Below are 14,688 nucleotides of genomic sequence, written 5' to 3' on the forward strand. Positions count from 1 at the left end.
TAGTGTACAGGTGATCGCAGGTTGATGCAGACTCGGTGGGTCCATGCTGTATATCTAAACTAAACCAAGTCACCGGGTGGCGCCAGCAATGGCTGCCTCGCCAACAGTCTCTGTTCCTTCCTTCTTTATTGTTTTTTTTAAATATGTGTTAAATGTATGTTTTAGTGTTCCTTAGCTTGTTCTATGGGGGGGGGGGGGGGGGGGGCGTGGGGGGATACTTTTTAAAATCTCCTACCTCGACGGAGATGCGTATTTTTCGGCATTGCATCTCCGTCCGCACTGCGGCCTAACATCGTGGAGTTGCCGGCCTTTGCTGGAGACCGACTTCGGGAGCTCCAAGCCGCAAGAGCTTCGATCCACCCATCGCGGGAGCCTCGATCGCCCCGACGGGGACTTCGATCGCCAGCTGCGGGAGCGCGGGAGAATAAAGAGGATGAAGATTGGACTTCCATCACAGTGAGGAATGTGGGGAATCCGCTGTGGTGGATGTTTATGTTAACTTTTATGTAGTTGTGTGTCTTGGTGCTTTTTTTTAGTGTGGCTGTATGGTAATTCGAGTTTCACTGCACCTTAATTGGTACACAAGATATTAAACTGACCTTTGAACCTTTGAACTAAACTAAACTAAACTAAAACATATCTGAACTCTGTGTGTGTGACCAGGAGTGAAGTGGTCAGCCTCTTAATCGCTGAAATATTTTAAAAGAAGGTACAAAGTGCTGGAGTAACTCTGTGGGTCAGGCAGCATCTCTGGAGAATGTGGACAGGTGATGTTTTGGGTCAGGGTGCTTATTCAGCCTTATTTAATAAAAATGTTGCGATATTTGTTAGATTAAAGAGCTTCTGTGGAAAGAGAAGCAGAGTTACTGTTTACCTGGTTCATTTCTCGTTCTATTTCATCCACGGGATATGGATATCGCCAGTGTTTAGTGTCCAAACCCAAATGTCCCTGGCATTATAAGGAGAGACTGGATAGACTGGGGTTTTATTCTCTGGAGAGCGTGAGGCTGAGGGGCGACCTTTTAGAGGTATATAACATCACGAGGGACGTGGATAAGATGCATGGTCGCAGTCTTTCTCCCTAGGGAAGGGCAGTCTAAAGCTAGAGGGCATAGATTGAAGGTGAGAGGGGAAAGATTTAAAAGGGATCTGAGGGGCAAGTTTTTTCATGCAGAGGGTTGTGGGTGCGAGGAGCAAGTTGTAGAGGAGTGTACATTTCCAGCATTTAAAAGAGATTTGGACAGGTACATTGGCACTTTGCCCTTCATCAGTCAGAGTATTGAGCATAGAAGTCGGGAGGTCATGTTGCAGTTGTATAAGACGTTGGTGAGACCGCATTTAGAATATTGTGTTCAGTTCTGAGCACCATGTTATAGGAAAGATATTGTCAAGCTTGAAAGAGTTCAGAAAAGATTTACGAGGAAGTTGCCAGGACTAGAGGGTGTGAGCTACAGGGAGAGGTTGGGTAGACTGGGTCTCTATTCCATTTAGCGCAGGAGGATGAGGGGAGATCTTATAGTGTACAAAATCAGGAGAGGAATAGATTGGGTAGATGCACAGTCTTTTGCCCAGAGTAGGGGAATCGAGGACCACAGAACATAGGTTCAATGTGAAGGGGAAGAGATTTAATAAGAATCCAAAGGGTAACTTTTTCACACAAAGGGTGGTGGGTGTATGGAACAAGGGTGTAAGGACAATCAAGGATGGACAATAAATTAAATTAAATAATACAGCATGGAAATTGGTTCTACAGCCCACTGAGTCCATTCCAACCATTGATCACCCGACCATTATCCCATGGTTTAAGAAACAGTTAGATAGGTAGATGGATAGGACAGGTTTGGATGGAGATGGACCAAACACAGGCAAGTGGGACTAGTGTAGCTGGACATTGTTGGCCGGTGTGGGTGAGTTGGGCCGAAGGGCCAGTTTGTCACTGTATGAGGGATTCGGGGCAATTGCAGCAAAACTGGACTAGCTCCAGTAGGCAACTTGGTTGGCATGGATGTGTTGGGCCAAAAGGCTTTTTTCCATGTTACATCACACAAGGGAGAGAAGACAAATATTGAGCTCTGTGCCTTTTGCTAAAACACAGTTGGTCCCATTACACATCCTTATTTCTCCCATTTAAAAAAAAATGTTTAAAATTTTTTTTTTTTAATCAAAAATATTTGTTCAAATATTAAAATAGTATTTACAATACAATAAAACAAAACACCACCATAATACAAGACGAACAAATATGCTAAGCAACTGCTAAACAACTATATCGCAATCCTTGTCCAGGATACATTCAACCCCCCTCGGTGCCCAGCGGTCACGGAACTCCCTCAGGGTGCCCGTAGACAGGGCGTATTCCCTTTCTATCCGCACCCGGGCACGGACGTATCCCCAGAAAAGGGGCAGGCAGCCGACCTGGGTAGAGCCCTCCACCGTCTGGCCCCTTGACTCACGGATGGGCAGCTTGGCCAGGCCCAGGAGCAACCCAACCAGGACACCTTAAGCCCTACCCATTATTTCTCCCATTGGAGTAACGTGAGAATGAAACCAGCTGCCTGTTTTTTCCCCCTGTTTCCTTATTAATTTTCGCAACTGTTTCACCTGGGTTTTCATCAGTGAATTGGAACAGGATATTATTAGAGAGATTCTTTTCTTTTGAACGATGTACAGTTTTTGTCCTCTTTCTTCCCAACTCTCATGAAGGCTTGAAACTCATTGTTCAACGTTCAATGTCTATGATTGTCCGAGCGGCAGTTCTTCATGGATTGTACTTTTTCACGCAAGGGTTTTTGGATTTGCGTCTATTCACATACGGTTGGTACAAACGAGCGGCTGGAGTTGCTGTAGCCTCACAGAGCCAGAGACCCGGGTTCAATCCTGACATCGGGTGCCGTCTGTGCAGAATTTGCACGTTCTCCCCGTGACCGCGTGGGTTTCCTCTGGGTGCTCCGGTTTCCCGCCGCATCGCAAAGATTGCGGGTTTCTAGGTTAAATGCGTAGGAGAAGAACTGCAGGTGCTGGTTTATACCGAAGATAGACACAAAGTGCTCGAGTAACTCAGCGGGTCGGGCAGCTTCTCTGGAGAGAAGGAATAGGTGACATTTCGGGTCGGAAACCATCTTCAGACTTCAGAATTTATTGTCTATCCTTAATTGTCCTTAGGTAGATGGTGGTGAGGTGTCTTCATGAAGATCTGTAGCATGTGCAATGAACAAAAGACAAAGGACATTTATTGTCACATGCACCCATTGGTGTAGTGGCATTTGAGTTGCCATTGCAGCACACCAATAAAATAAACACAACATTAAAGAATTTAACATTAAACTTAAAAACATCCCCACACAATGTTTCCCACTGTGAGGGAAGGCAGCAAAGTTCAGTCCACTTCCTCCATGTTCACCAGTGGTCGGGGCCGATTGAGGCCTCCGCAGTTGCCGCTACGGCAGCCCGATGTTTCAGGCCCTCTTGCTGGAATGATGGAGCTCTGCCGTCGGAAGAACACTATTCAGCGGCTTGGAGTTTGGAAAGGTACTCGTACTTCTTATGGAGAGGGAGTTCCAGCACAGACTCAGGATTGATGTAGTTTTGACCCAAGACGGCCACTGTTCGCTTTCCATCCACAGATGCTGCTCAATCCACTGAGTCCCTCCAACAGATTGCTTGTTGCTTCATATTCTAGTACCCGCAGTCTCTTGTGCCTCCAGTATTCATTGCGTGTCATTAGAGCATCCTAGAGACCAACAGAGAAGCGAAACGCTGCAGATGCTGCACTGCGGAGGATAAAACAAACTGTTCAGTTGAGTTTATTGTGCACATGTCATGCCCAGTATGGTCACCTTCCTCAGTGATCTTTGCTTTCCCGACAACTTGCTGCATAAGGTCACAACGTTGGGAAGAACTGCAGAGTCAGACAGTTCAGCTCAATTTAGTTTATTGTCACATGTGGAAAGCTCACTGGGACACAGCTACCAGCCTTGGAGAGCATCTACCACACACGGTGCCTCAGGAAGGCCGTCAGCATCCACAGAGACTCCTCACGCCCATGTAATGGACTGTTCGGACTCCTACCTTCCGGCAGACGTTACAAGGCCTTCTACGCCCGCACCTCCAGACTCAGGAACAGCTTCATCCCCAGAGCTATAGCTGCTCTGAACCGGCCCTGCTGAGTGCCCCCCACCCCCATGAACTGTCTCCCTCGGATGGTCACGTCGCACAGACACATTTGCACTTTAGACTGTTTTGACTGTTTTGCTGTTTTACTGTTCTTTTTATAAATCATGTTTCTCGGGGTATCTAAATCTAAATTCTATTAGTTGTTTAAGTTATGACATTGGATGGAAGATGCATACCAAATCTCGTTGCGCTTATGTGCAATGACAATAAAATATATTATTATTAATACACGATTACATTCGAACCATTTATGGTGTATTGATACATGATAAGGGAATAATGTTTAGTGCAAGGTAAAGCCAGCAAAGTCCGATCAAGGATAGTCCATGGGTTACCATTGAGGTAGATAGTTGTTCAGCACTGCTCTCTAGTTGTGGTCGGATGATTCAGTTGCCTGATAACAGCTGGGAGGAAACTGTCCCCGAATCTGGAAGTGTGCGTTTTCACACCTGTACCTTTTGCCCGATGGGAGAGGGGAGAAGGGGGAATGGCCAGGGTATGACTAGTCCTTGATGATGCTGCTGGCCTTGCCGAGGCAGCGTGAGGTGTAAATGGAGTCAATGGGAGGTTGGTTGGTGTGACTGCCAGGGTAACTCAGCGGGTCTGGCAGCATCTGTGGAGCGCAATGGACAGTTGACATTTCAGCTCAGGGCTCTTCGGAGGGATGGGAACTAACGGAGACTGCTTGTGTTTTGACAGGTCACCCAGCTGTTTGCCAGCTTTGATGAAGCCCCACTGGGCACTGCGTCCTGGGCACAGGTCCATAAAGTAGTACTGCACGACGGAAGGACGGTGGCACTTAAAGTCCAGCACCCTAAAGTGCAGCGCCAGTGTGCTAAGGACATCATTTTGATGGAGGTAAGTAAGACATTTTAGTTTTAGTTTACTTTTGAGATACAGCGCGGAAACAGGTCCTTAGGCCCACCGTGTCCGCGCCGATGTGTATCCTATATTTTAGTATCCTATATTTCATCCCAACATTGTGTGTTCCTGGCATGTCGCAGTATATTTCAGACAGTGAGCCCTGCGGAATCCCATTGCATACAACCTCTCAATCACTAAAACTCCCATTGACCATTAATTATTGTTCTTGGCTTCAGGCCGATTTCACTTCTTCCATGCAGGGCATTGTTACGTGCCTTGCTGAAATCCATGTAGGATAAAGGTGTTATCCTCCACAATCTGGTCCTTGTTATTACCTGAAATTGTTCATTCAATCGAATCTGACGTGACCTTGCCATTACAAATCAGTACTGGCTTGTCCTTGTTCAATCCATGCTTTCTAAACTCTTGATTAATCCTCTTAGTTTAGTTTAGTTGAGAGATACAGCGTGGAAACAGGCCCTTCGGCTCGCCGGGTTCCTTGCCGACCAGCGATGTCCACTCACTAACACTGACGCACACACACCGAGGGTCAATTTACAATTGTACCAAGCAAATTGACCAACAGATGTGTACATCATTGGAGTGTGGGAGGAAACCAGAGCCTCTGGAGATAAACCACGCAGGTCACAGGGAGAAGGTACAAACTCCGGCACGGTGGGGCAGCGGTAGAGTTGCTGTCATACCGCGTCAGAGACCCGGGTTAGATGCTGACTATGGGTCTCTGGCGCTGTAAGGCAGCGACTGCCGCTGCGCCACCGGGACGCTCTCTTCCTTGGAGGTTTTCCAACACATGCCCACTGTTGATGTTAGGTTCACCAGCCTGTGATGACTTGATGCATTCCTCTATCTCTTTGTGAACAGTATCACGTTTGCTACCTTCTCGTCCTGGGGCGGCAAACCCGAACCCAAAAGGGATGTAAAATTAATGGTCTGAGTTTCTGCTCTTTCCTTTACCAGGTTAACATGTATCTCAACAGGGATTAGCAATTTATCCACTTTAAAATATGCAAAACCCCTTGAATGTTCTCTTGCTTGCAATACTTGTCTTTCCTAATATTTCACTATTCCTCATTAAATACATCACTACATTCTGCCTTTTGCAGTCAAGTGCAAAGCACTCATTAAGAAACCATACCCCAAGTCAAGTCAAGTCAAGTCAAGTTTATTTGTCACATACACATACGAGATGTGCAGTGAAATGAAAGTGGCAATGCTCGCGGAACAACAAAACAACCAAACAAATTATAAACACAATCATAACACACATATTATTTTACAGATAAATAACGGAAGGAAAAACGTTCTGTACAGTTATTCCCCCCGAAAGGCATTTACACCATTGCCTCTGGGAACAAACACACTTCTCACCTCTCCGTTCACACTGCAGGGACAACGAACCTACAAACCTGACAAACCTGGCACAGTCCTTTGGAGGTGTGGGCGGAAATCATGATTTTGTTTGCTCTGGAGTTGCACCTCCTGTTGGGTTCCTGCAGGGGGGTGGGTGAAGTTCCCATAGTGCATAGACCGAACGCCGTAGTCGGGATCGAACCCGGGTCTTGTCAGAGCAAGGCAGGAACCAGATGGTAATGTTCCCGTGACAAGATGCTTTCCCCGCCGCTGTAGAAGCACTGGAGGATCTGTGAGGGACTCTGAATTTTAGTTTAGTGGTAGTGATACTGCTTGCCTTACTCAACAGTGCTGAGGCGTGCCCTGACCATGTCATGCCGACCAGAGATCACCCCGTACACACGCACCATCCTACACACCAGGGACAATTTACAAACAGTTTTTACCACAGGTCAATTAACCTACAAACGTCGGTACACCTTTGATCAGTGTTTTTTGAAATCAAGAGGAAGCTGTTCTCCTGGCACCAGAGTGCTAGATCAGCCACCTCCTCCCGGTAGGCCCTCTCATCATTGTCTGAGATCAGGCCCACCACCACAGTGTCATCAGCAAACTTGTCTTCTACCTCCACATTCAGGTTACATTTTCATTCTGTAACAGCCCCAGACTCTTTTGTTGTGGCTGTTATTCTAGGAGATATTCTGGAGATATGTGACCAGTGGGTTTAGTTTAGTTTAGTTTAGAGATACAGCACGGAAGCAACCCCATCAATCCACTGAGATGGATACGCTTTGCGTTCCCCGCACAAAACAATGTCCTACACACACACACACTATTACTGGTGACGAACTTAACCTACAAACTGCTTCTCTTTGGAGTGTTTTGCAGTGTGCTTTGCCACACCCTCATTTCACTCCTGCCATGGGGAAGAAGGTACAGGAGTCTGAAAACTGTAATGTCCTGGGTCACGAACAGCTTTCTTTCCGACAACAATCAGGCTATTAAACACTACAACCTCCAATAAGCTCTGAACTACATAGATTATTATTGTATTATTATTGTTTGTTTCTTTCTTTATATACACACCATGTGTACGTGTTACAATTTTTACCAGGTTAATTAATATATACGTGTACATCTTTAGTGTACAGGAAAACATAGAAAATCCATCCACATCCACTCCATCCAGGCTTTTCACTATTCGGTAAGTTTCAATGAGGTGTCCCGTCATCCTTCCAAACTCCAGTGAGTGTTACTGCATGCTGTATGACTGTGGCCTCACTATCTGAATCGTGCTCTGAGTTTTGTCCTTCGAATTGATGGGAAGCTGATATGTGGTAAGGCAGGAAAAAGATTACTTCGGTAGTTGACCTTCTCAATCCACGTGAGATGGATATGGCTTTGAGTTCAGCGCAGAAAGCAATGTCCTTCACCATTGAACAGAATTACTGGTGATAACTTAATGTGACTGCTTCTATTTGGAGTGTTTTGCAGTGTGTTTTGCCACACCCTCATTTCACTCCTGCCATGGGGAAGAAGGTACAGGAGTCTGAAAACTGTAATGTCCTTCGAACAGAAACTTTCCTTTCGGAACACAGGCTCTAAACTACACAGATTTATTACCTGCATCTAGCCTGTCCAACCCCTTAAGAATTTTGTAAGTTTCTATATTTAGATCCCCTCTGTAATCTCCTAAACTCTATATAGATATATTTCTTTTTTCTATATGTACATGTGTATATAAACACATACTGAACTTTTCTTTTATTATATTGTTTACAGTGTACTATGTTTACATATTCTGTTGTGCTGCTGCAAGTAAGAATTTCATTGTTCTGGGACAAATGACAATAAAGCACTCTTGACTGAACTCCTGTGGCATATAGAGTAGCGAAATGATAGCAGATATTGCTGGAAATACCCACCAGGTCAGGCAGCATTGATGGTATTTAGAAACATAGAAAATAGGTGCAGGATTAGGCCATGTGGCTCTTCGAGCCAGCACCACCATTCAATTTGATCACGGCTGATCATCCAAAATCACTTCCCACGTTCCAGCTTTATCCCCATATCCCTTGATTTCATTAGCCCTAAGAGCTATGGGTCTATCCCACGTACGCGACTTTTTCGGCGACTTGCCAGCACCCGTCATAGGTCGTGACAGGGCATGACAGGTCACCGTTGAAAATCCAGCGGCGACCAGAACAAGGTACGACTCTTTGGGCGACTAGTCACGACCATACGGCTTCACAACGCGACGTGTCGCCAGAGTCTCGCCTGTATGGTCGCGAGTCGTCTCCTCAGTCGCCCAAAGAGTCGCAGTGTCTTTCTGGTCGCCGCTGAATTTTCAACATGCTGAACATTTTCGCCGACCTTCAACGACCTATGACGGGTGCCGGAAGTCGCCTAAAAAGTCACGTTGGTGGGACAGGCCCATACATCTAACTCTCTCTTGAAAACACCCAGTGAATTGGCCTCCACTGCCTTCTGTGGCATAGAATTCCACAGATTCTCAACTCTCTGGGTGAAAAAGTTTTCCCTCATCTCAGTTTCAGTGTAACTGGGAAAATAAAAATTTGAAAAAAGAAATATAATTGAAATTACAGAGAGAGAAAGAAGTTGGCTTTAGATAATCAGTAATTCCAGTGCAGACTCACATTTCAAGATCCTCTATCTTGAAATATGAGACTAAGAAAGTTTGGCTTGTTTCCCATGACTCTCACCAGTTTGTACAGATGCAGCCCTTTCTCTTCATCTTATCGGATGCAAACCAGCAACTAACCCCCCCCCCCCCCCCCCCCCCCACCCCAATCCCGCTCCTCCTCCATCGTCTCTACCACAAAGCAGCCAGCATAATCAAGGACCATTCACACCCCAGTCATTCTCCTTTCTCCCCTCTCCCACCCGGCAGAAGGTGCAAAAACATGCAAGTACGTACTGCCAGATTCTGGAACACCTTCTTCCCTCTGTTATCAGACCAATACCAATGCAAATTTCCACCGTCGAGTTTATTTTCCCTCTGCTCTTTAGGCTTTGGAGATACAGCCGGGACACAGGCCCTGCGTCCCACCGAGCCCGCGCCGACCAGCCGTGCAGCCATACCGCCGACAGCCGAGGGCAGTCACGGTGGCGCAGCGGTAGAGTTGCTGCCTTACAAGCGAATGCTGCGGCTGAGACGCGGGTTTGATCCTGACTACGGGTACGGAGTTTGTACGTACTCCCAGTGTTCTGCATTGGTTTTCTCCGAGATGTTCGGTTTCCTCCCACACGTACAGGTTTGTAGGTTAATTGGCTTGGTAAATATATATTTTTTAATTGTCCCTAGTGGGTGTAGGATAGTGTTAATGTGCGGGGATCGCTGGTCGACGCGGACCCAGTGGGCCGAAGGGCCTGTTTCCACCCTGTATCTCTAAACTAAACTAAAAATATCCCCACACACTGACACTATCCTACACACTGGGGATAATTTCTATTTTTTTAAAAATAAAAGCCAATTAACTCACGACTTTGGAGTGTGAGAGGAAACTGGAACACCCGGAGAATACTCACGCGCTCAGATGGAGAACGTACAAACTCCGTACAGACAACACCCGTGGTCAGGATGGAACTCGGGTCTCTTGCGCTGTAAGGCAGCAACTCTACCGCTGCGCCACCGTGACGCCCCTCTTCATGAAGGGTATGATTACCTAGTCATTTACCTGGCAGGTTATCAACAAATGGATTTGAACTGTTGATCCAGAGACAAGATTTTGAACCTCACCATGGCAACTATGAAATTTAAATTCAAGTAGTTAAATAAATCTGTAATGTAAACTAATTTGAATCTAATTCTGGTAACCATGAAACCAACCAGGTTGTTTTTGATGTGTCGATAACCTCCAGAGAATGAAATTGAGTGATTGATTGATTGCTTGAATAAAAGATACAGCATTGAAGCAGGCCCTTTGGCCCAGCGAGGCCATGCTGACCAGTGATCACCTCTTCACTCGAGTTCTATGTTCACCCACTTTCTCATCCACTCCCGACACACACCCACTCCCAACATTCCTGTTTTTGTTTCAGATTTCCGGCATCTTCAACTTTTAATTATTTTCCTCTGGGTGCTGTCTCTGAGGAGTTTGCACGTTGTTCCTGGGTGGGTTTTCTGTGTGGCGCTCCGGTTTCATCCCACATGTCAAAAATATGTGGGACGGTAGGCAAATCGAGTGCTGTACATAAGTCTCTTGTGAATGGATGCGTGCTAGAATAACGGAGGGGGGGGGAATGTTGATGGGAATGTGGGGAGAATAAAATGAGTCGGGTTTGGACTAGTGTGTAAAAAAAAGGGCGGCACAGTGGCGCAGCGGTAGGGTTGCTACCTTACAGTGCTTGCAGCGCCAGAGAACCGGGTTCAATCCCCATTATGGGCGCCGTCTGCACGGAGTTTGTACGGTCTCCCTATGGCCTGCTTGGGTTTCCTCCGGGTCCTCCGGTTTCTTCCCACACTCCAAAGATGTACAGTTTCAATCGCTAATTCCGGTGGGCGGCGCGACTCACGTCGCAGCGGCCTCTGCAGTCCGTTTGTCTTTTTGTTATTTTTTGTCCTGTTTTAATGTAGTTTTTATTTATTTTTTGATGGGGTATGTGTGTGTGTGTGTGTGTGGGGGGGGGGGGGGGTGGGGGGGAAAATTTAAATATCTTTCCCCTGCACGGAGAACCCGACCTTTTCCCTGTCGGGTCTCCGTTGTCGTTGGGGCTGCAACGTGGAGCGGCCTCCAGCAGGAACGGCCTGGGGCTCCAGTCACGGAGCTGCGGAGCTACTCACCATCGCGGAGCTGGCCGAGTCCGGAGCGGGAGGAGCAGTGGTGGCGCGCTGCTGCGACCCGACCCCGGGGATTCGGAGGCTTACCGCAGGTCTGGTGGACAGTGATATCGGGAGCCCGCGGGTCCCTGGTGGGAGACCGCTTTTCGAGACTTCTGCAACGGCGACTTCACCCGCCCGAGTCGCGGGGTCGAGGAGTACCTGGAGCGGGGCCTTACATCATCGCCCGGCATGGCTTCAACGGCTGCGGGGCTTTGCTAGCGCCCGCCGGGGGCTCCAACACCAAGACCAGCGAGGAGGAGATGCGCTGTGATGGATGTCTGTGTAAATTGTGTTGTGTCTTGGGTCTTTTTTTAGGTGTGTATGACTGCAGAAACAACATTTCATTTGAGCCTCTATGAGGTTCAAGTGACAAATAAATTGTATTGTGTATTGTGAATTGGCTTAATAAAGTTCTAAATTGTCTCTAGTGTGTATGATAATGCTAGTGTACGGGCGACAGCTGGTTGGCGGGGAACCGGTGGGCCAAAACGCCTGTTTCCACTCTGTAGTTCTAAAACTAAAAACTAACCCTAAAACATGTAAACTCCCGAGGTCAGGATTTGGAGCAGTGAGCGCTACCAGCCGTGCCACAGTGCCGCCATTTGTCAGGAATGTTTTCAGTTTAGTTTCGAGATACAGCGTGGAAACTGACCCTTTAACCCACAGAGTCTGCGTCGACCATCGATCCCCGCACACTCACACTAACCTACACACTCGGGATAATTCACAAACATACCGTCGCCAATTAACCTACAAACCTGTACGTTTTTGGCATGTGAGAGGAATCCGGAGATCCCGGAGTAAACCCACGCAAGTCACGGGGAGAACGTACAAACACCGCACAGGTAGCACCCGCAGTCCGAATCAAACCCGGGTCTCTGGCGCTGCAAGCGCTGTGAGGCAGCAACTCCACCACTGTGCCACCGTGCTGCTCTTTTTGATGAAAACAATTAAATTATATTGGACTGGAGCGGTGATTGCTGTACGCTGCTAACTCCTGCAGGTTGCTTGTCTTTCGCCTTGGCTAATGGACTGCGAGCACAGCGTAAGACTAGATCATAAAAGCATAACAGGCGGCAATTGGAAGGCCAAATTAAATTCATAGTTATTGAACTATGTCCTTGAATAGCAACAGCCAAGGTAATTGGGATTTAATACTGGCTATTCTAATTTAATTAATATATTGTTAGTAGCATAATTACTTACCTTTGATCTCTGTTAAATAAAGTGTTGTATTTTGTTACACAAGTGGTTTGCTTGCTCGCTCATATATATGCAAAGCCTTGTTGGTATGCCAACAATCATCACCAGTGATTACATTGAACTTCTGCGTTATATTTCAGGTGTAGAGGTCAGTAAATGGGTAGCACTGGGTGAAATAGCACTGAGACAACTTCCCTTGTCTATTATATTTCTCTGCTCGCTTTGCGGCTTTGTCACTGGGCCAGCAATGGGCCAGGGACTTAGGGGCAAGGGTTACGGGGAGAAGGCAGGAGAATTGAGTTAGGAGGGAGAGATAGATCAGCCATGATTGAATGGCGGAGTAGGTGGAATTCCTTTAGTCAAAGGGTGGTGAATCTGTAGGATTCATTACACCGACGGCTGTGGAGACCGTCCATGGATATTTTTAAGGCAGAGATTGACAGATTCTTGAATAGTAAAGGTGTCAGGGGTTATGGGGAGAAGGTAGGAGAATGGGGTTGAGAGGGAGAGATAGATCAGGCATGATTGAATGGCAGAGTAGTCTTGATGGGCCGAATGGCCTAATTCTGCTCCTATCACATGACGAATTAGACCAACGACAGGACTTCAAAGCAGGCGTTTGCCAATTTGAATTCCATTTTCAAATTCTGGGAATTAAAATCTAGTATCTCCTCCAGCTTCATGGGCTCATAGAGTCATGAAGCGCAGAAACATGGCCTTTGTCCCAACATACGTTATGGCATACAACATACCAATATATGGTTATACGTTCATAAGTTCTAGAAACAGAATTAGGCCATTTGGCCCATCAAGTCTACTCTGCCATTCAATCATGCCTGATCTATCTCTCCCTCTCAACCCCATTCTCCTACCTTCTCCCCATAACCCCTGACACCTTTACTATTCAAGAATCTGTCAATCTCTGCCTTAAAAATATCCATGGACGGTCTCCACAGCCGTCGGTGTAATGAATCCTACAGATTCACCACCCTCTGACTAAAGGAATTCCACCTCAACTCCTTTCAAAAGGAATGACCCATCGAAGCTAGTCCCATTTGCCTTCATTGGTCCATATTCCTCCAAACATCTCCAAGTTATTCGTATCCTTTCCTATCCTGTCCAGATGTGAATTGATTGTGTCAACTGTAAAGTAGTCCTAATGGTGCCTTGCGAAATCGATGGAATCTTAAGTTGTTATGGACACCTTTTATCTATTGAAACCAATAGTGTTGTCTACCTGCTTTGATTAGATCAAACATACCAAGGCAGTTTTGCAGGTAAAGTACCCGTTTGTTTTGATTGATGGAAAGGTAGAGCTTGGAAACAGGGCCTTCGGCCCACAGGCCCACATCGACCATTGATCAGCCGATGACAACAATTCTATGTTATTTCCACTTTCGCACCCACACCCTACACACCTGGCGGCACGGGGGCACAGCAGTAGAGTTGCTGCCTTACAGCTCCAAAGACCCGGATTCGATCCTGACCTCGGGTGCTGTCTGTACAGAGTTTGCAGGTTCTCCCGGTGGCCGCGTGGGTTTTCTCCGGGTGCTCTCATTTCCTCCCACACACTACAAGGACGTACAGGTTTGCAGGCTAATTGGCGTCTGTAGATTGTAAATTGTCCCAAGTGTGTGTAGGATAGTGCCAGTGTGCGGGGGTCGCTGGTCGGCACGGTCTCGTTGGGCCGAAGGGCCTGTTTCCGCTCTGTATCTCTAAACTAAAACTAAACTAAACACACAAGAGACAATTTACAGTGGCCAATTAACTTACAAATGTATTTGGGATGCGAGGGGAGGGGTGGGGTGGGGGGGGGGGTGGGGGTGAGGGAGGAATCTCAGCACCGGGAAGAGTCCCACACGGTGGCAGGAAGAACGTGCAAACCTTTGCAAGCCTTGAGGCCTACTTCCAAAGTTTGTTTTCATTGTTTCATTTCATTGTATTTTCATTGCCTGTAATGAGGCTGATTTGACAGCAGTATTTAATGTACTAAATTTGTTGTTGTGGCTATCGCTCGAGGTCCAAGATGATGGTCTCTGTTCTGTTGTTTTTATGGACTCTCAGGTGGCTTATGAGTCCAATCCTGGCTTTGCAGCTCACAGAACGAAGACGCCTTTGTGTGCGTTTGTTTAACGTGTACTTGATGTCGCACTCCAAGAAGCACACGGTCCTTCACAAATCAATCAACTCATTCCAATGGCAAGGGAACCAAGACGATTGGAGCTGATAGATCT

The 14,688-nt window shown here is 46.8% G+C and overlaps 1 protein-coding gene across 2 annotated transcripts in view; it reads left to right on the plus strand.

Annotated features, from left to right (window-relative positions):
- Nucleotides 1-14,688, plus strand: part of adck1 (aarF domain containing kinase 1) — a 453,257-nt gene that overhangs the window by 190,820 nt on the left and 247,749 nt on the right. For both annotated transcript variants that reach the window (XM_055640181.1, XM_055640180.1), the window contains exon 5: nt 4,873-5,031. In XM_055640181.1, coding sequence (XP_055496156.1) covers nt 4,873-5,031 — 159 coding nt within the window. The remainder of the gene's footprint in view (nt 1-4,872; nt 5,032-14,688) is intronic.

This window comes from Leucoraja erinacea, chromosome 9 (genome assembly GCF_028641065.1).
Source record: "Leucoraja erinacea ecotype New England chromosome 9, Leri_hhj_1, whole genome shotgun sequence".
Taxonomy (NCBI): Eukaryota; Metazoa; Chordata; class Chondrichthyes; order Rajiformes; family Rajidae; genus Leucoraja; species Leucoraja erinaceus.